Genomic DNA, 26,521 nt, shown 5'->3' on the forward strand with positions numbered 1-26,521 from the left:
GCAACTTGGCGAGACCTCATCTCTACAATAAATCAAAAAATTAGCTGGGTGTGGTGGTGCGCACCTGTAGTTCCGGCTACTTGGAAGGCTAAGGTGGAAGGATTGCCTGAGTCCAGCAGGTCAATACTGGGGTGGCTGTGAGTGTGCTACTGCACTCTAGCCTGGGTGACGGAATGAGACACCAACTCAAAAAAATAAAAATAAAAATAAAAAACTACATTAGCAAAACAACAACAATAACAGCAAGCCTAGTAGAGTGGCATTGTTTTATACGTTTTTCAAATCTCTTTAATGTCTGAGTTGATAGAAGCCACCTGGATTCTCATATCTGCTTTGCATCCAGTCTGATGTGGTGTTTTGGTTGATGTGTGTCAAGAACATCTAGCCTTACAGATACATAGTTGGAAAAGAGAGAGCTTTGAGGACCTCCTGAAAGGGTCCTGGGGACCCTCGAGAGTCTTTGGTTTATACTCCGAGAACTGCTGCTCTAGCCCAATAGCCCAGTTATAGACAGGGAAACTGAGGCTCCACAAGGTTTAGCCGGCCCAGAGTTATGTGCTGGAGTCACCGCAGCTCAGGGGCAAATGACAAGGATGTGCAGCAAGGAGGGGGCAAGAGGGAGCACTTAGAGGGCAGGGCTGATGATCTCGGGGCCCCAGGCCCAGGGTAGGCTGGCATAGGGCACCTTCTCAGGGGAAGTATGGGTTCTACAGGAGAGATGTGTCACTCCCAGCAGGGGGTGAGTGGTGGTTGGGCTCCTGAGGCGGGTGAGGTTGGCTGGTAGAGAGGGCTTTCAGGAAGGGCCGCTGCGTTGAATGAATGAAGGAGGCAAGACCATGCCTGCTGGCCAGTGACCAGCACAGTGTCACCCAGGTCGTCAGGACCATGAAGGGGAGCCAGGGAGCCAGGGCTGGAAGAGTCTGAGGGAACCCCAGCTGTTGTGGCTGAGGAGTCACAGCAAGGAGCTGTCAGGGCCAGGGATCCAGTCCTCCCTGAAGTCCTGGAATTATGGCCCCTAGCTGCCAGAGGGGCCCTCCCGGCTCTGGGTCTCTGTGTCTTCAGGCTCCTGAAGAGAGATTGTGCTTGGGTCCTTGACATACGTTGTGCAGGAAGTGGCTTTGGCAGGGAGCCCTCCATGACTGACAAATCCCCTGTATTCTGCTCCTCACACAAGTCTCCCCTGAACTTAGAGTGGGCAGGGCACGAACGGCACTTCCAGATGTGATCAGCATCACTCAGCCAGGGGGAGTGGAGCAGAGGCACCCCCTGTGTCTCAAAGAGAACCATGGGTACCTGCATCCTACTTCTTGGCAGCTCCCTCCTTGTTCCCTCACTGGAGGGCAAATGGACACAGGTGGGTTCTGGGGCTCTGAATGGCCACTCACCCAGGCCTGGGCAGTCTGACCCTTAGGTGAGAGGGAGCCTGTCTGTCCACTGGTCTGCTAGGGAGAGGGCCACTGCCAGAGCTGCTGCTCTGTCACTGTCCCTGTGCTGAGGCCTGAATCCTAGGCCCACTCTCCTGTCAGGAGGAGGCGGAGGGCCACCTTCTCAGGGGAGGGGACTGGGCAAGACAAAAGTTGGCCCCGAACACTAATGTCTAGGAATAACTTAGAGGCAAGTAGCATGCAGTTAAGCGTCTATACAGGCAAACCGGTTCTTCACGCAAGGGAGTCAGCTAGTCGGTTGAATCAAGAGCAAGGGCCGAGAGGGTTCGTAAGGGAGGGGTGGAGGGAAAGCTTCAGTCTGGGGACAGTGAGTCGTGTTTGCAAGTTGGGGTGAGGGCTGATAAACTGATTAGCCGGCAGCTGGCAGAAAGACCAGCCTGGATGCTATATCCTTGAGAAGGCGGACTAGGGGATCAAAGAAAATAATCACAGAGGTTTCTGGATTCCCCAGAAATCCCTGAAGTCCACACCATTTGCCTCATCAGAAGTTCTTACCAGTAACCTTTCTGACCTCTTTTTTGGGGTGAGAGAGAGAGGTGGGGAGGGGGGTCGCCCCCATGGAGGAAGGACAGGGAAGGAGCTGAGATGAGGTGTCTAAGCTGCCGTCTTGTCAGGGACTCCTGGCTGGGAAGCCAAACTGTGGCACCTGGAAGCTTCCAGCTCTGATTGTCTATGGGTCTAAGATTCTGGTAGTCCATGCTCAAGAATTGCAGGGTTTAAAGAGGTTTCCTCGATTGCTGAGTTCATGATCCTGTGACTTGGTGTATGAGGTAGGATCAGAGCAGGGCTTTGAAGAAGCAGCCAGGCCATTGTCCCATCTGGAAACCGTACCTGTCCCTAACCATGGCAACCCCCGGGCACTTCATGGATTGGGTTACCCTGTCACAGCCCCACGCACTCGGGATTTCCTCAGATTACCACAGCTGGCTCACAGCCCTGGGCTGGTGGATGCTCTGTCCCTGCCTGTCTACCTGACTTGCCTGCCTCCAGCTGGCCTGCCTCAAGAGCCTGAGGGAGCACCTCAGGGCCACAAATCAGCCTGGTACCCCAGAATGGGGGAGGGCCCTTGGAGGACACCTAGCAGCCCCTCACTGGGTAGTCCCAGAGACCAAAGATTGTCTCTGGGACCTGCTGGAAATTGGTAGCAGGGTTGGTGGGGACCCAGGCCTCCCTAATGCTGAGCAGAGGCTGGTGCCCCGGTCTGGGAGGTGAGTGACTGAGGTCCAGTCTTGGTGCGTGGCCTCTGGAAAGTCTCTGTCCCTTCTGTGACTCTGGGGAGACGTGAGTCCCAGGATGTGCTCTTGTTCGCCATGGCCTGCAAAATGCTAAAGGAGAAGTCAGGCCTGGGGGCTTCCTGGAGGAGGTGGAGTTGGAGGTAGAATTGATTCCTGCCACATCTCTCTGGCCTCTGGTCTCTGCCTGGGACTTGGGGACCCCTAGGGACCACGTGTGCTGTGTCTTTGGCTTGGGAATAGTCGTTATCTCTCCCCCACCCAGCCCATGGTTCCACAGGGCAAGTTTTATTACTGGCAACTTGAGCAAGAGGCCTCTGCTGGGCAGTTGGGCATTAATCCTCTGTTGACCTGGACCCTGAGCGAGAAACAGAGATAGAGAGAAAGAGACACAGAGAGAGATACACACCGAGAGACAGAGAGAGAGACACACAGAGAGAGACAGAGAGAGAGACACACAGAGAGAGACAGAGACACACAGAGAGATAGACAGGGAGAGCGAGACACAGACAAAAAGAGAGAGAGACAGAGAGAGACAGAGAGGGACAGAGACAAAAAGAGAGAGACAGAGAGACACACAGAGAGAGAGACACACACACACACACAGAGAGGGACAGAGAGAAAGACTGACAGGGGCAGAGACAAAAAGAGAGAGAGAGAGAGACACAGAGAGAGAGACAGAGAGAGACAGACAGACAGACAGACAGGGGGGGGGGGAGAGACACCAAGACCAGGAGGGCTCAGAGAACAATGCCAAGACCTCAGAGGGCTTCTGGGCGCTCAGGCCCAGAAAGGGCAGGGGTCTCCTTGACAGCAGTGGCTGGCCTGCTTGTTCTCTTCCTGCTACCCCGGCTGTGTTATTGGGGTTTGTGGAAGCCCAGGTGGAGAGACTGGAGCTGTGGTGCCAGGGCCCCTCGTTCATCCCACTCCCCGCCTATGTGTTGTGTGTCCTTGGCAAGTCCCCCCACTTCTCAGAGTCTCGGCCCTCCCTCTGAAAAGGGAGGGTGTGACCACACCTCCGGTGACTTTCTGAGGAGTAAAGAGGGTGACGAGCGGAAGCTGAGACGTCCCGAGGCCGGCAGGGTGGCAACTGGCTCATCCTTGCCCTCTTGCTGCAGAGGGTCCTCCTCACTGAGGAAAGAGGCCTCGTTTTCTTATTTTTTTGAAATCGTTTTATGGGCTACACATTGGAAAGTTTTTCTTCTACCATGGAGAACCGCTACTACTAATTTCTTATCCATCTTCTGAGAGAAAGACGGGAGATACATATATAGATAGACATGATTTTTCATTTTTCTTACATTGTTAGTAGCGTCCCTCCCACACTGTTCTGTGCTTTTCCATCGGCCACATCCTGGGCCACCTTTTTCTGCCACTGTGGTTAGGGCTGCCTCAGTGGTGCCTACATGCCCGTCCTGTAGTTTCCTTTCCTGCTAGTTCCTGTGGTCTTCATTCATATGGTCACATATATTCACCCATTCACATGGTCCCTCTTTCAATCACTCAGCAATCATTGCTGAGTGTGTCCTTTGCATTGTGCATGGTGCCAGGCCCCGGGGACAGAGGTCTTGAACCAGAACTAGAGAGGAGTCAAATGAGTGGACTGAAAGGGACCTGGGGGCGTGATGGATCACACAGGAGATAGCCTGGCTTCCTGGATGAGGTGTTGTCTCAGTTTGGACCTGAAGGATGAGAAGGACTTAACTGGATGAAGGGGCATCGGGAAGTGTGTGTGCTCCTGGCCTGAGGTGACAGGTGGTGGAGTGTGGTGCTTTTAACTGAGGATCGAGTGTGGTGGGAGCTCCAGGTTGTGAGATGAGGCTGGCAAGGGTGACAGGGGCAGGGCCTGGGAGGCCTCATGGCCAGGAAAAGGATGTAGAGTTTGTCCTGAGGCTGTGGGAAACTGCTGGAGGGTTTTTAGCAGGGGATTTTTTTTTTTTTTTGAGTTGGAGTCTCACTCTGTCACCCAGACTGGAGTGCAGTGGCCGCTCCCAGCCACCGCAGCCTCGACCTCCTGGGCTCCCGCGATCCTTCCGCCTCAGCCTTTCTAGTAGCTGGAACTACAGGCGCGCGTTACCACACCCGGCTCATTTTTGATTTATTGTGGAGATGAGGTCTCATCCAGTTGCCCAGGTGGGTCTCGAACCCACAGGCTCAGGCAATCCACTCACCTCAGCCTCCCAAAGGCGCGGGATTACAGGCTGAGCCAGTGAGCCCGGCTAGCAGGGGATTTTTATAAAGCCCAGCCTGGCTCTGAGTGGAGGATAGATTTCAGGGGGGTACGTGTGGAAGCCAAGAGCCCGGTAGTAAGGTGCCTGTGGTGGTCTGCCGAGAGGTGGGGATAGCCCAGGCCAGAGAGGAGTCTGTGCAGCTAGGAGAAGCGGGGACAGCATAAAGGAGGGTGTCGAGGGGCCTCCTGGGTTTCCACTCTGGGGGAGGGATGGTGGTGGTTCTGTTGGCCTCATTGGGAAAGTTGGGGGAACAGGGCTGGAGGGAAGAGGGAACTCTGGTCTGGACGTGCTGGTGAAGCAGGAAGTGGAAAGGTTTGTACAGGAGGGCCCTCTGGGCAGAGTGGAAAGGGTCGTGGGAGCCATGGGTGGAGAAGAGGGCATGGCTCCCACCCAGGAAGGCTTCTTGTAGTGTCTTGGTGGCCCCAGCGTCCCTCTCTGGCACTGCCCATGCCCTGCACGAGGCCACTGAGTCTGCTCCCAGGGCTGTCCTCTGTCTGGCTCTGACCATCTCCTGGAGGCTGGTTCATGAGATCTGAAACAGTGTCCCTGCCTCCAGCCTCAGTGACCGCTATTCATCCTCTCACAGCTGCCAGTGTGACTTTTCGCCAGCAGATCTCCCAAATATCATGCCCTTTCACGCCTCCATGCTCTTGACTCCCTGGTGGGCCCCCTGGCTCTCCCTCCCCCCACACCCGCCGCCTCACAGAATCCAGATGCCTCTGTCTGAGTCTCACAGCCTCAGCCTCTCTGCACGGCTCAATAAAGTGTTGTTGAATGACTGCATGGAGTCAGCCTCAGGACAGGTGGTGATCACCAACCAGCCGGTTGAGCATCACATCATTAAGCATCAAGAAGCAAGGAAGATGGCCCTTATGTACCAGGTGCCTGGCAAAGGTTATGTCTTTGCCCTGTAGTCTGTACAACAATCCTGGAGGTGGGTGTTAACACCCCCCTTTCACAGATGGGCAAACAGGCTTGCCAAAGGGACATACCTTGTGGCTGGTTCTCGGTCTGGTGTAGGTTCCCATAGCTGGGCAGAGCTGAGCCATAAAGGATGATGGCTGAGGGGTCCTGGGGCAGGGCCTGGTGGGCTGGGGGGTCTGAGGGTCCTGAGCTGAGAATTGAGCCCAGTGCTGGCTGTGGGGTGCTGTTCATGGAGAATACCTCGGTTGCCCGTTCCCCACTGACCAGCTCCCTTTTTTCCTGCTCCGGCACTCTGCAACCTTAGACCAGCTGTGGAGGGCGGGTGAGTGAGGCGCAGACGGCTGCCAGTGCCAGCCCTGGCTCCCGGCTTGCTCGGCTGTTCGCTTGGTCCAGCCGTTTCTCTCCAACCTTCTGCCCCCCACCCTGCTTCAGCTTTTCCTGCTCAGGCTCTTGTGGCATGGGTGAGCCGGTCAGCACAGCTTGGTTCAGTTGCTTCTGGCCATGGGCTTCTTGGAGGAAGAGGCTTAGGTGGGAAAGGAACGTCTTCCCGGGCCTGGAGAAGGGCAACGTCTGCCAGGTCTCCTGATCTAGGGCAGCCAGGGCTGCGATGGGAGCCTGGGTCCTGGCCCTACCTGGTCCCAGGGTGGGCATCTCCCCAGCATGTGGTGCTTGAAGCCACACTTTCCCTGCATGGTCACCTTGGGCTGAGGCTGCTGAGGCATGACTGCGGCTCTGGTGTGACACACTGAACCCTGAGGATGGGCGGGGCTGTCACCTCCTTGGCATGGTCACATCTTTCTTGTGCTTCTCCAGGCCCTAGATGTCATACATCCTTCACCAATTATTGGCTAGACCTGACCTTTTCAAGCTTGATGGGGCAGGGGGAGGGAGAAGTAACCTCAGAGTGCTTTACCCTGCCCTGGTGGCAGGAGGGCCAGACCATGTTATCCCCTGTGTTTGTACTCCATGACAGAAGTGTTGCCCATGGACAGCCAGTATGTGCTCTAACAGAGGATCTCAAGTAGAGGAAGCCCCAGAAGGTTTTCTGTGGTGCATCAGGCCTTGGGCCTCTGCTGCCCAGGATGGGTGTGGGTGCTTTGTCTCCCAGAGCACAGCCGTCCCCCTCCCCAGGGAGTGTTGCAGAAACTAGGCCCACTCAGCCCCCAAGTCACATGCCCCAGCCCCTTCAGCACTTCTTTGTGGCTTGTTTCTCACTCCCCCATCCCTCAACAACCTAGTCTCTCCTCTGGACATGGTCCAGTTTATGAATTTCACTCTGAAACTGTGGGGACAGGGCTCGGAGGCAATGGTAGGAGCCAGTGTGTGTGGAAAACCTATGTGCTACAAATTTTAAAACACACCGTCCCCTTTAATCCTCATAAACAGTTGTACCCATTTTATAGGTAAAGATGAGGAAACTGAGCCTTGGGGACCTGCCCTCTCTTCCCACTTCACTCCTCCATTCACTGCACATCACTGAACACCAACTCAGAGCCAGGCCCAAATGCTGGTTGGAAAGACCCACTCTAGCCCCTGAGGACAGAATTCTGACCCCCGGTCCACTGCTCAACTCCAAAGTCAGTGCTCTTCCTTCCAGAGCTGCGGTCCAGCATTTTCAGCATCAGGGACCGCTTTCATGGAAGACACTTTTTCCATGGACGGGGGATAGGGGAATCATCAGGCATTAGATTCTCATAAGGAGTGGTTCACCTAGATCCCTGGCATGCACAGTTCATGCCGCCACTAATCTGACAGAATATGGAGTTCAGCTTGCCTGTGTCTTACCTCTTGCTGTGCTGTCCGGTTCCTAACAGTCCATACACTGGTACTGGTCTGTGGCCCAGGGTTAGGGACAGAGCCTGAGAGATTTCTCAGCCTTCCACACAGGAAGTAGTGAGCTCCCATCACTTGTTGCCTGCAGACGTACACGGGTTCCATCCTCGTGGCCGTGAATCCCTACCAGCTGCTTTCCATCTACTCGCCAGAGCACATCCGCCAGTACACCAACAAGAAGATTGGGGAGATGCCCCCCCACATCTTCGCTATCGCCGACAACTGCTACTTCAACATGAAACGCAACAGCCGGGACCAGTGCTGCATCATCAGGTGGGCGACCCAGCCTTTGGGGAGCTCCAGGCTCAGCACCTGAGCTCCAGCTCTGCACTCCTGTGGACACCCCTGAGGACTGCCTGAGCTGTCAGAGGTGCCATGACATTCCTCAGGGACCAGACCCTCTGCACCCTGTACTGTGTTACAATGTAGAGAATCACCTCTTTCCCAGGTCTTAAACCTCCATGCTACCAAAGCTCATGTTAGCTTTTGCGGCCAGTCTTGTTTACTGCTGGCTCCCAAGTTTGGTCAGTTGACTTCGCAGACTCCTGTTTTCTCTTGGGCAGAGGGTTAAAAAAGACAAAGCTTTGACTGAACATCTAACATGTGCCCTGCTCTATGGCAAATTGTGGATGGAGGGATATTTGTGTCCGAATGAGGGGGAAGAAGAAAGTGGCAAAGAACTAAGCCTTTTAGCTGTCCCCCGAGCCCTGGAAGGTTCATACTCTCAGCCCATATTACAGACGGGGGAGCAGGTGAGGGTAGCCAGGACTGAGCCCCAGTCTGGCGGGAGAGGGGTGTCCCTGTGGGCTGTGACAGGTCCTGCCACTCCCTCCCTCTGCAGTGGGGAGTCTGGGGCAGGGAAGACAGAGAGCACCAAGCTGATCCTGCAGTTCCTGGCGGCCATCAGTGGGCAGCACTCGTGGATCGAGCAGCAGGTGCTGGAGGCCACCCCCATCTTGGAAGGTAGGGCCGGGCTCTGAGGGCGTGCTCGGGGGCGGGCGGGGGCTGGCTGTGCCGTGACGCCCATCCCACCTGCAGCATTTGGGAATGCCAAGACCATCCGCAATGATAACTCGAGCCGTTTCGGGAAGTACATCGACATCCACTTCAACAAGCGGGGTGCCATCGAGGGTGCCAAGATCGAGCAGTACCTGTTAGAGAAGTCACGTGTCTGTCGCCAGGTATGCCTGAGCCCCGTCGCCAGGTATGCCCAGCCTCAGGTGTCTGCATAGCCTTGGAATTCCCTCACCTGCCTGTGCTGCTGCCTGCTTGCCCCGTGCCTGAAATCCCGCTGTGAAACCCGCTGACTGACTGGGCTTCTTCACGAAAGCCTCATGTTAGCATAGCCAACCATGCTTGCAACCTTCCCTCCCATGTGGCCCAGTCGTCCCTGATGTCTTCTCCTGGCCAGCCCTCCACCCCCAACATCTGCGCCCTCACTTCTAGGCCCCCGATGAGCGAAATTACCATGTGTTCTACTGCATGCTGGAGGGCATGAGTGAGGATCAGAAGAAGAAGCTAGGCCTGGGCCAGGCCTCCGACTATAACTACTTGGCCATGGTGAGGCCCAGGTGGGGACCTGGGTGGGGGACAGGTGTCCTGGTATTGTAGGGAGCTGGCTGCGGTCCTCGACCTTGAGGGCTTACTGGTCCCAGGGCTCTGGGGCCAGCCTCTTGCTGCTGTCTGGACACCAAGGAGAAGCGGGCCTGGGGCTGTGACTGTCACCGAGCATGCTGTGGGGACCTGGGGGCCGTGCACACAGCAGGCTGGTTTGGGGCACACCACCTCCTTACCCTGGTGAGAGCCCAGGTCTGTTCTGGGCTGGGCTGGGCCAGGCCACGTGGACACAAGTGTGGGCTGTGGCATTGGAGGGGTGTGTGTGTATCCCCACATGTGTGTTGTAGGTATGACAGGCTTTCCTGGATACTTCTTGTACACACATACACCTGGGTCTTGCAGACACGCACAGAATAGGGCAGATCCCCTGCTGATACCTATCTGCAATTACCCCACCAGGCTATACCTGGTGAGGGGGTGGAGTCCCTGAGTGTTGATATATTAGAGGGCCAAGGGAAGCTCGGTAGGACCTTGTGCTGTGACTGGGGCAGACCTGGTGTCAATGACCCTGTGACTCTCATTCATGGGAAGAAGGGGCACCAGCATCCACAGATGGGAGAAACGTATTCTTGAGAAGTCCTGGCTTTCTAGACTTTCCAGACTTTCTGGAGTTGAGGTGCTCAGTAGGTGAGGTCAGTGCCTGGAGCCATGGGTTGGGCTGGTCTGGCCTGGCTTGGCAGAAAGGGCCCTGTGACCCAGGCGCTGCCTGTCTGGGGGTACCCACGACCTCCTCGACATCCCCCTGCACCCACTCTCCTCCCTACCACCAGGGTAACTGCATAACCTGCGAGGGCCGGGTGGACAGCCAGGAGTACGCCAACATCCGCTCTGCCATGAAGGTGCTCATGTTCACTGACACCGAGAACTGGGAGATCTCGAAACTTCTGGCCGCCATCCTGCACCTGGGCAACCTGCAGTATGAGGGTGAGGCTGCGTGCTACATCTCCCCCCGCCACCCCCAGACCTGCTCAGGGCAGCATGACACCCCACTGCCCACAGGGTATTCCATCCTCAGTTTCTGGCCTAGCATATGCCCTCTTTGGGATGGAAGTTGGGGTAAATTTACCAGCGGGGAGATTTGAACAGGTCAGCTAGCTTGAAATCAGCCTCACCCCCAACACCTGCACCCTCACTATTTCAACTATGCTGAAATTCCACCATGGAGTTGTACAGTTAAAAAATATTGGGAGTGGCCTGTGAGCTCTTTAAGGCCCTTCCAAATTTATTTTCTTCTTTAAGGTCAGATGTCTTACAGAGAGGGCGAATCTTTGAACAAATTCATACTAGGAAGTCAGTGACTACATAGCCATCTTCTGAAAGAGGGAATGCTAGGGAAGGGAACATACTCGCCTAAGACCTATGTGCCTGGCTGGCAGATGGCCCCCTGAGGCAGGCACTGGGTCCTATGCTGCTCTTACCTCTGGCCTCTGTGCCCACCATGGTTCCTGGGTAGAGTAGGAGCTCTGGGAAATTTGCTCAGTGAATAAATGATCCCTACACTAAGGAAATCAGCATCTAGTGATCTTGAACGATCAAGAGACATGCACAAGGGCATACTGCAGAGGCAGAAGGAAGAGCTTGTGCAAAGGCCCTTAAGCCTGAGCGTGCAGGGCACATTTGGGGAAGAGCAAGTTCCCAAAGTCTGTCTCACAGGAGCCAGGGCTGCCACCAAGAGCTCTGGGAGTCTGGGATGGAAGTTGAGGGAGAGAGTTGCAACTGCTAGAGTCTGTTCCTTGGAAGCCAGGCGTGGTGCCAGGTGCTGGGCAGACATGGCCCTATCCTCATGGTGCCCATAGGATTGTGGTAAGAGCCTGAGTTAAGTTTACATTGACCCAGAGAAGCATTTAGCCAGATGCTGATGCCCTCTGTGGACAGGCAGGCCCCCTGAGAAAGGGCATGGTAGCCTACTCCTCCTAGGACTGCCCCTTCACCCCCCGTGCCCACCCTCCCTGCTCTGATGCTGCGCCCCTTGCTACTGACAGCCCGCACATTCGAAAACCTGGATGCCTGCGAGGTCCTCTTCTCCCCGTCGCTGGCCACAGCTGCATCCCTACTTGAGGTCAGTGCCCGGCCTTCTTTCCCTACTACCCTTCTGTATCCTTTTGAGTTTTAGCTCAGTGTGGGCTGGGATGTGGGGGCCACCTGCCAGTGCCAACCCTGGCTTGGAGAGTTCTGTTCATATTGAGAATCACCCGTGTACAGGGCCTGGACTGGGCACGGGTCTCAGAGGAGTGGATCTCTAAGTCTGGGAACCTCACTGGCCTGTCCTAGCCCAGATTCCCCCAGTGGTGTGAGACAGGCGGAGACCCTGGGCTTTGTGACCCTGAGAGAATAATTCTGCCCTCTGGGCCTCAGACTCCACATCTGGGTAAAGGGCACAAGTGTCTGAGACCTGCATTGAATCTGCCTGTCCATCTTTTAGCAAACACTAGGCACTACCCTGAGTTGGAGAACTGGGGTGAATAAAGCCTGTCAGGGCTAGTCCTGGAAGGGACAGATAACATGCCAGGGGAGTTGGGACTGTCAAGGAGAGAGAGATTCCTTACCCACAGCATCCAGGTGGGTGTCAATGGCGGGAGGATTTGACTGTGGCCGTGGGGAAGACCATCCTCATGGAGGCAGAAGTTCCAAGCCCAGCCTGTGCTGGAAAGTGGGAAAGGAGTCTGGGTGTGGGTGCAGGAGGGGACAGGCTGGTGGGCGGGCGGCTGGGTGAACCCTAGGTGTCATCTGCACCAGGTGAACCCCCCAGACCTGATGAGCTGCCTGACCAGCCGCACCCTCATCACCCGTGGGGAGACGGTGTCTACCCCGCTCAGTCGGGAGCAGGCGCTGGACGTGCGAGATGCCTTTGTCAAGGTGGGCTGGAATGTGGGGCCTTGCTCTCCCTATCCTCGGGAGGTTGGGTAGTTGATGGGCACACATTGGGGACATCTGGGCCCCGATGCCTGCTGCCTGGAATGGAGGTTCAGGGTCCTGCTGGCTCGCTCCCCCCCGGTCCTTGGCCCTTGGCCTGCTTTGATCAGCAGTACTGTTATCAGCCCAGGGAACACCCTTTTCAGTCTCTCTGCAGAAGACACAGAAGAGGGGCTGGGTCAGGTGGGAGCCTCCCTTCCCCCCATCTCTACAGCCACACATTTGCCATACATCAAGCCCCCCATCGGAGCCAGGCCCCGTGCTGGGCTCTGGGACCTCGGAGATATCCATGGCTGGTGGGGAGACAGAGACAAACCGAGGAGGGCACCTGCCCCCCGCAGGGTCTGGGAGGGTCTCAGAGAGGAGCTGATCTCTCCACAGAGCTCCGGAAAACCTGTAGGCTTGTTCATGCAGAAAAGAGTGCTTAGGCGGAGGGCGCAGCTTGAGTAAAGGCTCGGGGGCTTCAAGCAGCACGCTGTTCTAAGGAAGGGGCTGGCGCAAGGCCGCGGAGGGTGCAGGAGCCTGGCCTCCTTCTGTGGGAGGCTGCGGCTGAGCCTGAGGCTGAATGGCCGCCTTTCAGGGCATCTATGGGCGACTCTTCGTGTGGATTGTGGACAAGATCAACGCGGCGATCTACAAGCCTCCCTCCCAGGATGTGAAGAACTCCCGCCGGTCCATCGGCCTCCTGGACATCTTTGGATTTGAGAACTTTGCTGTGAACAGGTACCACATTGGGCTCTGTCCTGGGGGAATTTTCTTTCAAACATGGACATGAGAAATGTCACATCCCCCCTTTAAACCATATTTCCTTGGCGCCAGGCACACACTGCCAGGCTGTTCTGTCTTCCTGGTGGAACCTCTCCCCTTTCCTTCCTTCCCCTCCCCTTCCTCCCCTCCCCAGGGTCAGCTGAGGCCAGTGGGGGTGGGGAAAAGGCTCTTACACCATCCTGGACACCTGGGGAGGCAACCTCTGGGCACTGTGGATCTGCCCAGTGTCCAAGCTGCTAGGTGCCTCAAAGCAGGGGAAGCTGGACCTGAGACAAGCTTGTGTTGGAGTCTCAGCCACCCTGGGGTCCTGCCCCTCTCCGGGGCCATGTGACAGGCTGATGGGTGGAGGCAGGTGCACATGGGTCCTAGGACCCCACTTCCTGCTGTGGGACCCCTGGCAAGCCATGTCAATTCCTGTACTGTTTAGATGTTTCAGAGCCCTCCCTCCCCCACCCAAAACACCCACGCTGAGTATATGAGGCTGTGTCTGGGCCTCAGCCATGTCAGCAGTCAAGGACAAATCGGCGCCCCTTCCTGCCTCCTGTGGGCGCTCTTGGTGTTTCTTTGTGGCCCACCTCCCCAGTGTCTTGGCTCTTCCCCTCTCAGGTGCTCTGCAGGGGGTTTGGTGCCCACCTGCTGGCCCATGGCCCACCCCCACAGGGCCTGGTCTTGCAGGGGAAAGACCTACTTTGAGGCACCTGGCAGCTTGGACACTGGGCAGATCCACAGTGGCCAGAGATTGCCTCCTCAGGTGTCCAGGATGTTACTGTAAGAGCCTTTCCCCCATCCCCACTGGCCTCAGCTGACCCTGGGGAGGGGAGGGAGGGGAGGGAAAGGAAGGGAAGGGGAAAGGGTCCTTGGGGGAGGGTCCCCGGCCCTGGGTTCCAGCCTTAACTCTCCTTTCGACTTGCTGTGAGGCCTCAGTGTCCTCCTCTGTATGTGGAGGGGTTGAACTTGACAATCCCATCCTGCCTCAGAGCTGGCGAGCCCGACTCCGTGGGAGGAGGCAGAGCAGGGTCCCAAGCCACAGGGCAGGGGCCTGAACGACCCCCTGCCCGGCCTCCATGCCCCTGCAGCTTCGAGCAGCTCTGCATCAACTTCGCCAATGAGCACCTGCAGCAGTTCTTCGTGCGGCACGTGTTCAAGCTGGAGCAGGAGGAGTACGATCTGGAGAGCATCGACTGGCTGCACATCGAGTTCACAGACAACCAGGACGCCCTGGACATGATCGCCAACAAGCCCATGAACATCATCTCCCTCATCGACGAGGAGAGCAAGTTCCCCAAGGTGGGCCGTGGCAGGGCCTCATGCTGCTGCCGTTTCCCACTCTGAGCCTCGGCTTCCCTCATCTGCAAGTGGGACCAATGGTACCCACCCCTCAGGGTGGCTCTGGGGCCAGTTCACGTTCATGCGCCTGCCACTTGGGAATAACCTACAGCCCGCTGGGTCCTGGGCCAGACGATGAAGATCTAAGGGTGCGGTTGGCACAGAGTGAGTGCTAGGGGAGAGGGGATGGCGCCTGTGATTTTTATATTTTTATCATGGAAAATATCTTCTCTAAACTGAATGTACTTTTTTTTTTTTGAGTAAGAGTCTCACTCTGTTGCCCAGGCTGGAGTGCAGTGGCATGCTCACAATCACTGCAGCCTCACAGTCTTGACCTGCTAGGCTCAGGCAATCCCTCTGCCTCAGTCTTCCAAGTAGCTGGAACTACAGGCATGTGCCACTATGCCTGGCTAATTATTTGATTTAATGTAGAGGCGAGCTCTCGACACTTTGCCCAGGCTAGTCTTGAACTCCTGGACTCAGGTGATTCTCTCGCCTCTGCCTCCCAAAGTGCTGGGATTACAGGCATGAGCATCATATCCAGCCATGGAATGTGCTTTCAAGGTGATGTAGTTCCATTTCATCCACTTAGCAGATGGGGAAATGAAGGCCCAGAGTGCTCCTGTGTGGGGTAGATGCCTAGAAAGAGGGGTGCAAGGACTTGACAGGAAAGGAAGGGGTCCCTGGAAGAGAAGGCAGGCTCGGCAGCTGCCCCTCCGCTCCCGCAGGGCACAGACACCACCATGTTGCATAAGCTGAACTCCCAGCACAAGCTCAATGCGAACTACATTCCCCCAAAGAACAACCACGAGACGCAGTTCGGGATCAACCACTTTGCAGGTGTTGTCTACTATGAGACGCAAGGTACGCTCGGGCTGTCCGCGGCTGCCTCTCTCTGCCCGTGCCCCTACCTTCCCCTTCTCCAGCCCAGGAAAAACATCTGGAGTGTCAGAGATATTTTTAAAATTGTGGTAAATATAGGTACACTTTCTTTTTTTTTTTTTTTTTTTGAGCTAGAGTCTCACTCTGTCACCCAGACTGGAGTGCAGTGGCACGCTTCTGGCCAGCGCAGCCTCCACCGGCTGGGCTCCAGGGATCCTTCCGCCTCAGCTTTCCAAGTAACTGGAACTACAGGCGTGCACTACCACACTCTGCTAATTTATTGTTATTATTATTTATTGTAGAGATGAGGGCTCGCCAACTACAGGCATGTGCTACCACGCCCGGCTGATTGTTTGATTTGTTGTAGAGATGAGATCTCGCTGCCCAGGCGGGTCTCGAACCCGCAGGCTCAGGCAATCTACTCACCTCAGCCTCCCAAAGGCGCGGGATTACAGGCTGAGCCACCGAGCCCGGCTTGCAGCTGTCTTTTTGTCTGGCTTATTTAATTTAGCATCATGTCTTTGGGGTTCATCCATGTTGTAACACGTATCAATTTCCTTCATTTTATGGCTGAATGATATTCTGTTGTATAGATATACCAAGTTTTGTTTGTCCATTTGTCTGTTAATGGACATCTGGGGTTGTTTCCACCTTTCGGCTACCGTGAATAATGCTGCTGGGAACATTAGTGTACAAGTATCTGTTTGAGTCCCTGCTTTCAATTCTTTTGTGTAGGCTCAATGCTCTTTCGTATGTATGGGGAAACTGAGGCTCAGAATGGTGGTTTGACTGTCTTTACATGACATGATATGGTCTATTAAATGCAATGTCAGGCCTGGAACCAGCCCAGTTACCCTCCAAGACTTGTTTAGCAATAAGACCAAAGAAGGGCATGCATCGTCTTTTCCCCGGGGGACATGTAATTGGGTTCATTTTATTTTATTTTTGAGTCAGAGTCTCAAAAGAGGAATGCAAGGACTTGACAGGAAAGGAAGAGGTCCCTGGAAGAGAAGGCAGGCTCGACAGCTGCCGCTCCGCTCCAAAGAAGCTGGAGTGCAGTGGCACATTCACAGCCACTGCAGTCTTGACTTGTTGGGCTCAGACAATCTTTCTCCCTTAGCTTTCCAGACAGCTGGAACAGGTACACGCCACCACACCTGGCTAATTTTTTTATTTATTGCAGAGATGAGGTCTTGCCAAGTTATCCAGACTAGTCTCAAACCCCTGGACTCAGGTAATCCTTTTGCCTCGGCCTCTCAAAGTGCTGGGATTACAGGCGTTAGCCAACGTGCCTGGCAGGTTCATTTTAAATGTGTCTACACTGAAGCCTGCCATACAACTTCAGAGGGTCTCACCCATACATAGTCAAAGGTCATTGAAATTCAAACCAAACAAGTGAGTCATGCATCTCATCCTCCCCTGTTGAACTGGTCCAGAAATCAGTAGTGCACCAGTGCATTTCATGCTTCAGTGATAGACTCTCACAGCTGCTCAGTCCTCCTTAAAATACTGGGCTGTGAGACCCAAACTTGTCGGAAAGAAGGGAGCAGACAGTAAGTCTGAAGGAATGTTGAGCAAAACACATGGGTCTTAGCCGGGCTCGGTGGCTCAGCCTGTAATCCCACACCTTTGGGAGGCTGAGGTGAGTGGATTGCCTGAGCCCGCGGGTTCGAGACCCGCCTGGGCGGCAAGACCTCATCTCTACAATAAATCAAAAAATCAGCCGGGCGTGGTAGCACATGCCTGTAATTCTGGCTACTTGGAAGGCTGAGGCGGAAGGATCGCCGGAGCCCAGCAGGTCGAGGCTGCGGTGGCCGGGAGCGGCCACTGCACTCCAGTCTGGGCGACAGAGTGAGACTCCAACTCAAAAAAAAACAAAACAAAAACAAAAAACACATGGGTCTTTTGCTCATAGGAATAGCGGATTGCATTTTTCAGTTCGGTTCCACCAACATGCAAGGAGCATCTGTTAACAGGCTTCATGCTGTTGTCAAAGATACAGAAATGAAAACTAAGTAAGCTCTGTGCTGGGCTATAAAATTGTAGGGAATGGAAGGGTCATCTACTCTTAGGGAATCAGAAACTGAAACCCAAAGAGGAAAGGGACTTGCCCAAGCTTCCTAAACACGTCTGAGCAACATGAAACAATTTGAACCAGCACATTCTGGTTCACATAGTACTGCTTTCATACAGCATTCCATTTTTGAAGTGGGTGGTCTTGGGTGTTCTGAAGAAAAGCAAGCTGGTGGGTACTATCATTCCCATCCGATGGTTGAGGAAATTGAGGTCCAGAAAGGGGGTCTTTCTAGGGTCACACAGTGAGTCTGTCATAGCTTTACTAATTCTATCCCCTCACGAAAGCCCACCCTCTATTGCTGTGTGCCTCCTGAAACTTACCCCTTCCCAGATGCCAGGTGAGCAGCCCAGCACTTAGTCTCCAGGCTGTCCACCACCCAGGGATAGCCTAAATCCTACTTCCCCGCAGTGGCATTCCCTCTCTGACATCCCCAGCCTCTGCCCTACCCTAGAAAATTCCCCCATTAACCAGTTCCTAACTCCTCAGCCTCTGGGAACGGCAGCCTCCTCTGGGGTCTGTGGTGCAAGGGAATCTTCCTGGGCTGGCGCCAGAGATTCTGGGTTCGAGTCTCAACTTTTTGGGATGGCTTGCTGTGTGACAACTCACTCAGCTTCTCTGAGCGTCAGTTTTCTCCCTTGTGGGATGGGGAAGATAATCCCTGCCTATCCCACATATACAAAGGGAGCTGTGAGGGTGCTTTGTAAAACATAATGTCCAACTACAAAGTGGTTTTGATTAATTCCTTTACTGCTAGCTTTTACAGATCAACATGCATTCTCCCCCAGGGGACACACTTACTTAACAAGAGCTTTGATACCTTAGTTCAAATGACTCATGGTAGCTTTGGGTGGCTCCATCAGGAAGGAGTCCTGCCCTCTCCCAGAGACCAAGACCACCAGCCCTTCTTGAACAGGCCTGGAAACGGGGGGCTGTGTGGCTGGGGAGATGGCCTCTTACCTTCTCTGTGATCTTGGGCAAGCTGCTGTCTTTCCAGGCCTCAGTGTCCCCCACTATGAAATGGATGTGGTTGAACCTGGGGGATTTCAAGGGCCCTCCTGGCTCAGACAGGTGGATTTGGGGAGAGAGCCAGCGTCTTGTCAGGTAGGGGCTGCAGAGCTGGCGAGGTGACCACTCTTTGCTACTGCCCAGGTTTCCTAGAGAAGAACCGGGATACCCTGCACGGGGACATCATCCAGCTGGTTCACTCCTCCAGGAACAAGTTCATCAAGCAGATCTTCCAGGCCGACGTCGCCATGGTAAGCTGGCAGGGCCTCCACTGGGCGGGAGGGGGCCCCAGAAGCCAGGCCTGGGTCTAGGCCCCACCCTCATCCTGCAGCCTCAGCCAAGTCCCTCGGGCCACGTAAGGGACAGAGCTTCACTGTGGCTCCAAGAGGCCACAAGATCCTCCCATTTGGTCCTCTTGTACTGATTGTGGGGTGCAGGTCAGGGGCAAGGCCCAGAGAAAAGTCACCTGAGAGGTCACAGAGCAGAGCCCATTGGGACTCAGTTTACCGTGCTGGGCCTCTAGCAGTGAATGGGAGTGTGGGTGAAAGAAGCACATCCAGCCTCAAGGATTTGGGGTGGGAGTGGACACTCAGAGAAGCTGGCACAGAGGGCATGTCTGTGCCAACCCTGGACCCCATCAGACGGTGGAAGCATTTCCCCCACCTTTCCTTGGGCCCTGGGGTGGTAGCCTGGTGGGCTTACTTCCTCAGGGTTGGACTTTTTTATTTCATATTTTCCTCCTGTCCCCACGGCATCCTCGAGGGCACATGAAAGGTCTCATGGGGAGGACAGAGACCCTGCTCCCTCAGCACCCCATGCTTGGCTGTCCCCTGCCCTCGGGATTACTAGCCGTCACAGAGTTGCCAGGACCCCAGCCCTCACCCAGAGGGTCTCCCTGCCTCCATGGCGGATTTTCCCCTCTGCTTTCTGACCCGCCACACCCTCCCAGCCCCTCCTGGCCCTGTCTCACCCTGAGCTGTGGTTCCCGTTGTAGTTTCTCTGTGGTTATTCATCCGGCACTCTGCGCCACTCGGCAGCTGCTGCGAAGGTAAAAGACCCCAAGCCTGGGGCCGAGGATGGCGGGAGAGGCCTCAGCGGCCCCCAGCTGGGCTTTGGCATCAGTGCCATGGTGCTGAGGCTTGGGGAAAGGGCTGGGCTTGTTCTTTTTTGGAGTGTGTTTTTCTGTGGAGTGGTTTGTGGAGTGATTTTTGTGTTTGGTTTTTGAGTTGTGTGTGCTACAGGCATTTCAGTTTCTGAAAGGCGGAAACTGAGTCCTGGAAGAGGAGCAAGATGTGCCCGGGGTCCCCCATGAGCCAAGGGTAGAGCTGGGACTTGAACCCAGGTCTCCCAGCTCCTCTTGAGGCATCACTGCTGCTCCGCCTCCCGAACCCTGATGAGCATCTCTCCAGCTGTGCCTTGGTCAGATCCTCTGGTCACCTTGCAGACAGGAGGTACAGGTGACATTTTCTGCATTTTGCAGATGAAGGAACAAGACTTGGGGGTGGTGGAGTATCACTCACCCCAAATCACAGCACTCTGGTGGGGAGCTGGTACTGGAAGCCACTATTCCCCGGACCCCTTAGGCCTGGATCAGCATCCTTGGCGTGCCTGGAGCTCACCCTCAGGCCTGGCTCCCAAGGTGCCCTAGCTCCCGACCGTTCTGGGGATCCCTCACAATGCCATAACACTGCCTTTTCTCAACCCTATTTCCTCCCCACCAAATACTGGCATCTCCCGCTTTGGCCCCAATGCCGGGTCTCTCTTCCTCCCTGCGTGTCTGGCATCTCCCTTCACATTCCTGTCCAGGGCCTCGCAGAGTCCTGAAGCAACTCACAGCCCCCAGCGGCAGAACGGGGCACCGGGCCTGATAGGAGCAGGGAGCTTGTTGGGAAGTCGCCTCTCCCTCCTCTCATAGACCAGCCCTGGCCCCCCTCACCCCCACAGACCAACACCGGGGCCCCACGGGCTGATGGGCCCACGCAGCGCCAGGCCATCCTCAGAGAGAGGGGTCCCAGGCCCTTGAAGGTCCAACACCCAGGGGAGTTCCCATCCAAAGTCCACAGCTGTAGGGTGCACATGGGTGAGACGGTGCTGTTCTGGGCTGTCTTATGCCTTCCTCCCCGGGCTCATCCCTTCCTCCTGGTCTCGGGGTACTTGCTGGACCCCATCTTCTCCTCCTACCCCCCTTCTCTCTCTTCTCTCCTTCTGAAGCTCCCAGAGGCACCCAGGGGCTCTCCACGAGTCTCCTAAGTTTCCTTCCCCCAAGATTGGAACCCCTTTGCTTGAGGAATCGTGGAAAGGCTTGAGTGTAGGAGCCTGGGGTCTCCAGAAATGGTCCCCTCCTGAAGGAGCTTTAGGGACAGAAAATTAGGACACAGCAATTTGATATTGGACATAGAATTTTATATTGATGACATCCACTAGGCATCTCTTCCAAGACAGGCTGTGAACTAAGAACTTACCCTATCACCGCATTCACTCCCATCAGCAACCTGAGAGTAGTTACCACTCCTCCCACTTTACAGGTAAAGAAACTGGGGCCCAGAGAGACCAAGGCACTTGGCTAAAGTCACACAGCTTGCGACACAACAGGGGTTTGAGCCCAGGTCAAGTCTCTCAGGGAGGTACAGAGACTTGTCTAAGGTCATATACAAGTGAGGACTAAAGGGAAGTTTTCCTGCTTTTAAAATAGTTTTGAAAATTTTTATTATTAAGTGAGTTGGGATCTCACTTTGTTGCCCAGGCTGGAGTACAGTGGCACAATCACGACCCATAATAGCCTCTACCTCCTGGGCTCAGGCGATCCTTCTGTCTCAGCCTTCCATGAAATTGAGAGTACAGGCCCACACCACCATGCCCAGCCACTTTCTTGACATTTTGTGGAGATGAGGTCTTACTATGTTGCCTAGGCTGGTCTTGAACTTCTGGGCACAAGCAATTCTCCTGCTTCAGCCTCCCAAAGTGCTGGGATGACAGGTGTGAGCTACCATGCGTGGCTAAAAAATTTTTTTGAATGTTTAATTTTTGTTGTTGTACAGTGCGAGCTCTGTAACCATCACATCTAGGAAAGAAAAAAATGCTTTGTCACTGCTGGAAACATGATCACTCTCTTAAAAGAAGGTGGACATTAGCTTGGTTACTTGTGAAACATCAAGTCACAGTGTACTTGATGACAGTGTACTGGTTGCCATGGCCCTGTCAGGATGGAGCCCACGTTGCCTCCTCCTGTGATCTGAGCTCCCACCCCCATCCCCTGAGTTCTCATCTTTGACTCTTGTGTCTGCTTCCCTGGGGCAGCCCCACCCCAGCCATTGCCAGTGAAGGGACCGGCCAAGCTGTGATGAGCCATTTTTCTAGGATGCTGAGCATCCCTGACTACTGTCCAAGCCCAGTCACAGGTCCCAGGGCCGAACCCACAGGATGCTCTTTACGCAGGTGGCCTCCTGCCCGCTACTTCCCAGCTGCTTTCACGTCCCGTTCAGGGGTCTTCCTCTCAGATCCCCTCCCTGGAGCCATTTGACATTGGCCTTTGGGCTTTTCACTTCCGCTCTTACCCCATCTCCAAACAGCTGCAGGTTATCCCAGAAGACAGCAAATACCAGGAAAGACAGACTTTCCCTGCAAGGAAATAAAACAGGTGGCCAGGGATGTGAGCACAGACTCCGCAGCTCCTAGTGCCCGCTCGTACATTCATTCATTTGGTCATTCAATCTAAAAACATTTATTGAGTGCCCATTGTATACCAGACATCCTAGGTCTTAGGGACATAGTAGTGAACAAAACAGAAAAACAATCTGTTCTCATGAAACTTATATTCTGGCAGAGGAGGGAATAGTTAACAAGCCGATAAATGAGTCAACCTGACATCTCAGGTGGTGGTATTTGGCATGGGGAGTGGTGAAGGAGGGAGAAATGCTGTGGTGGGAACTGCAGGTTTGAGTAGGGTGTCAGGAGAGGCCTCAGTCAGAGGTCGATGAGGAGGTGAGGAAGAATGTGCCCAGCCACCAGGGCACAAGGAATAATGTACCCAGCCACAGGTCACTGCAGGGAGATGGGACAGCAAGTGCAGAGGCCCTGTGGTGCTTCTCAGTCCAGGGTCTGCCTGGTGCATCTCGGCCGAGCAGAGGCTGGAGTGTCTGGGAGTGAGCAGGGGATGGAGAGACCCAAGGCCCCTGGGGCCAGATCCTATGGAGCCCTGTAGGTCCTCATAAGGACCTGGGCTTTCATGCAGAGTGAAATGAGGAGCTGTTGAGGGGTCTGGAGCAGGGGAGGGATGTGGCTTTGTTTTGGCAGCGTCACTTGGGCCACTGTGCCAACTGGAGGGTGGTGTGGGGACGGAAGCAAGGAGGCCACCAGGGAGGCTGTTGCAGGACTCCAGGAGGGCGATGCTAGTGGCCAGGGCCAGGCTGCTGGTGAAGGAGGTGATCAGAAGAGGTCAGATTCCGGAGAGACTTTGGAAGGACAAAGGGGACCCACCCCCAAAAAACCCAGAATTTATTTATAAAAAATTGTGTGTTAATTCTTACATGTTTAAGCTTCAGTCACCTTCAAAGTACTCTCCGTTTGATGCAATACACCTATCAAGATGCTTTTTCCACTGCTCAAAACAGTTTTTGGTCTCATCAGTGTCGTTGTCTTTCAGTGCTTCTGTTGTTTTTTTGTTTCACCTCTTCCACACTGGCAAAATGTTTCCCTTTGAGGACTTTTTTTCATGCAGGCAACCAAAAAAAAGTTATTCAGGGTGAAATCGAGTGAATAGGGAGGGTGGAGCATGGGAGCCACACCGTTTTTGGTCAAAAACTGCTGAACACTCAGTGTGAGTGTGGGCAGATGCATTGTCTAGGTGGAAGAACCAGGCACCGGCTTGCCACAGCTTGGGATATTTTTTCCTCAAATCATGAGGCAGCCTTCTCAAAACTTCCAGGTAAAAACTTTGGCTGACTGTTTGATCTGGAAGAACAAATTCCAAGTGTTCTCCTCCTATGAGGAAGACCCAAAAAAACCCTGGAATTATCTTTTGACCCGCCCTCCAAAAGATAATTCCACGGTTTTTTTGGGTCCTCCTCATAGAGCCAGTATTCGATGTGACAGAAGAGGCTTTGAGGACCATTCCTGGATTTCTGGCCTGGGCAATTGGAAAGTGGACAATTTCCGTGAGCCCACGGGGTCAGTTCCACTAGGAACCAGTGTTGTTGGTTGTTACTTGTGCCGGGCTCTGGCCATGCAGCAGTAAACAAAGCAGACCTGGCCTTTCCTAAGGCCCATAACCTGGCTGGGAGGAAAGAAAGAGGGGTCTTTCCAGTGACATGGTCAAAACCAAAGAAGGATGTGTATGTGTGTGTGTATTCTGCGTGTGCATGCTGTGGTATGTGTATGTTGTGTGTGTGCTCTCTGTGTTGTGTGTGTGCTGTGTGTGTATGTGTGCTGTGGTGTGTGTTATGTGTGTGTACTGCATGTGCTGTATGCGTACTCTGTGAGTGGGTTGTGTGTATGTGTTGTGTGTGTACACATGTTTGCATGGATTCATGGCAGGGGCTGTAATTCAGGCTGGGTACAGCTCCCCCTCCAAGAGGCAGTCACCCTGTGCTACTGCTGGATCAGGTTCAAGGGCAACCCTGGGGCCAAGCAGTGACCGTCACCCTACTCCATTGCAAATACTCCCCAACTTCCCTGGGAAAAATTCTTGCACATATTTCAAAGAGAACACGTTGGAAAGTACAGCAGGTTTCAGAATATCAGGCGTCGGCTCATTCTTGGCAAGTTTCGTTACGGTCTGGTGGCAGATTGTTCACATTTAGTGTGGGTTGACACCTTTGCCCCCACAAATACCTCACACATCTATATTTTCATGCTACAGGTATCAGATGAAATGATGACTCTAAAAATATAAAGCCTCACAATAATAGTCAAATAAAACCAAGTCAAATGAAATAAGAAACTCTCACCCAAAGGAAAACGGTCAGGGAAATGCTATAATGATCAAGATGCTTGGCCCAGAGCCTGGGCTGCATGTCCAGCTCCCTCTATCAGCCCGGCTGTCTGGCTTCCTGTTTGTTTGGGACCCAGGCCTCCCCCCAGCACCCCTCCTTCACAGTTTTCCGAGAGGGGATCCTAGTGGGACAGGAAGGCGCAGAGGGATCTCTGGCTGCCTGGATCACCCAGGTCGCGGCTGGTGGAGCTCAGAACCCCTGGGGGCCTTGGTGCCACAGGGCGCTGGCGGAAGCCAGCTTGTGGGCCTTCTTAGGAGGATTATCCAGGTCGGTCTGCCCACCCCAGCCTGCTGCTGCCGATAATCCCACAAGGGGGGAGAGGCCACAGGTGGCTCCCACCCCTCCTCCTCCCACTTCCCTGCTGTTCCCAGAAGGCGGCAGCTGCCTTTCCAGGCTGCTGCTTACTGAAACAGGCTCTGATCTCTGACCTCTGACCCCGACACAGCCCTATCACGTGGATGGAGGGCATCATTTCCATTTAAGAAACAGGCTCAGCCCTGTTTAGTGACCTTCCCAAGGTCACACAGCTAGGAGGTGGTGGGCCAGGGTTGGAATTTGGGTTTGTCTAAACCCTGTCTCTAGAGGTGACCCCAGTGTTCTGAGGTGACAAAGTCTGGCTACTCATTTATACAGGGAGGGAAGGATGTGTGAGACTCAGGGAGGGGCTGCACCTTGCCCGAGTCATCCAGCACACCAGGGCGGGAACTGGGCTCCTGACTCCCAGGGCAGGGATCCTCCCACAGTGGTCATTTCCTCTTGGTCCGGGGGTGATAGATACCTCTGGAAGTCCTGGGAGGCTTTCTGGAGGTGGTGTCTGGGGTCCAAGCTCCAGTCCAGTTCCTGGCTGCAGGAAAACTCCCAGCGCCCATCCAGTCCCTCAGGGCCTGACCTGCTGACCTCCCCACCCTGCTTCCCGCTTCCCTCCGGGCTGGATGCTGGGAGGCTGGATGGGGGCAGGCACAGCCCCTCCCATCGCTCCCCTCCGTCCATCCCCTCCAGGGCGCCGAGACCAGGAAGCGCTCGCCCACACTCAGCAGCCAGTTCAAGCGCTCGCTGGAGCTGCTGATGCGCACACTGGGTGCCTGCCAGCCCTTCTTCGTGCGCTGCATCAAGCCCAATGAGTTCAAGAAGCCCATGGTGAGTGGCCCCGGCGGGGGGGGGGCTGGGGGTGACGTGGAGGGGCTGGGTTGAGAGTGGGATAGGGCAGTGGCGGGGGGTGGGAGGGAGCAATGTGAGACTATCCTCTTTGGGGAATGGCAGGCCACCTGAGGGGCTTGTAAAACAAGGTCCCCGATGAGCTGGAGGCAGCAGGTGCCCTGGAGAGAGAGTCTTGATTCTGTAGTGGCTCAAACCCCGGTGCTGCCACTTATGAGCTGGGTGACTGTGGAAACGTTACAGTCTCTTATGCCTCAGTTCCTTGTAGATGGAAATGGGACCCACCTCCTGGGGGTGTTCCATGCAATAAGGCTCACAGACAGCCTGGCACTGAGTAGGTGCTCAGCAGTGGCTATTGTGTTCTTGCTGGGGCACCTCCTTTGAAAGGCCCCCTCTCCTTCAGCCCAGCTCACCCCCCACCTCCTCCTGAAAGCCTCCCCGTTCCTCTGCCTGGTTGGGAAGTCCTCATTTTTGACTCTTCGGAATAACAATTGTTGGGCCCTTCCTGTGAGCCTGGCACAGGCTGGGTTGTCTGTCCACAGCCTCATGCAGCCTTCGTGAGAAAGGGGCCGGGGTGGCCCAGGTTGGAGGTGTGGGACTGGGGGCTCCCGGTAGAGGGTGTGAAGGGGCTTGGATGGGGCTGCCTCTCTGGGGGCTCTCTTCCTCCCCGCAGGGGCTCTGGGAGGGTTGTTTACCCAGAGGCCTGGGGGAGGTGTAGGGGGAAGCAGGGTCTGGGGAGGGAAGGAAGGCCAGGGAAAGTGACCCAGGGAGAGAGGAAACAGGCTGCGGAAGCTGACCGTCTGCAAGCACTGTCCCCACCCGCTGTCCCCTGCCTGGAAAACATTCCCCGGAGTGAGTGTGGCCTGTCCCCTTCAGGACTCAGGTCTGCAGGGCCTGAGGGCCATAGAGGACCTCAGGGAGCTCTCCCTCCAATGCAGTGGGTGCAGGGGGACTGAGGCTGGGCAGTTGGGCACCATTTCTGCCGGTTCTGAGAATCCTCCAGGAACCTTCTCCCAGCCTAGACCTCAGCATCTACGAACTAGACCCTGGCAGCAGCCTCCTCGGGGTCTTCTGGCTCCCCTATCTCCCGTCCTGCCCCCTCCAGATACCCCCCCCCCCCCCC

At 55.0% G+C, this 26,521-nt stretch overlaps 1 protein-coding gene across 1 annotated transcript in view; it reads left to right on the top strand.

Moving 5' to 3' along the window:
• Positions 1–26,521, top strand: part of MYO7A (myosin VIIA) — an 88,378-nt gene that overhangs the window by 19,747 nt on the left and 42,110 nt on the right. The window contains exons 7-18 of the mRNA XM_021715741.1: positions 7,754–7,938; positions 8,507–8,628; positions 8,704–8,846; positions 9,112–9,225; positions 10,053–10,206; positions 11,265–11,341; positions 12,019–12,138; positions 12,776–12,918; positions 14,040–14,250; positions 15,018–15,153; positions 18,398–18,504; positions 25,243–25,380. Coding sequence (XP_021571416.1) covers positions 7,754–7,938; positions 8,507–8,628; positions 8,704–8,846; positions 9,112–9,225; positions 10,053–10,206; positions 11,265–11,341; positions 12,019–12,138; positions 12,776–12,918; positions 14,040–14,250; positions 15,018–15,153; positions 18,398–18,504; positions 25,243–25,380 — 1,650 coding nt within the window. The remainder of the gene's footprint in view (positions 1–7,753; positions 7,939–8,506; positions 8,629–8,703; positions 8,847–9,111; positions 9,226–10,052; positions 10,207–11,264; positions 11,342–12,018; positions 12,139–12,775; positions 12,919–14,039; positions 14,251–15,017; positions 15,154–18,397; positions 18,505–25,242; positions 25,381–26,521) is intronic.

Source organism: Carlito syrichta, unplaced genomic scaffold, assembly GCF_000164805.1.
Source record: "Carlito syrichta isolate Samal-C Ts95f unplaced genomic scaffold, Tarsius_syrichta-2.0.1 Scaffold307339, whole genome shotgun sequence".
NCBI lineage: Eukaryota > Metazoa > Chordata > Mammalia > Primates > Tarsiidae > Carlito > Carlito syrichta.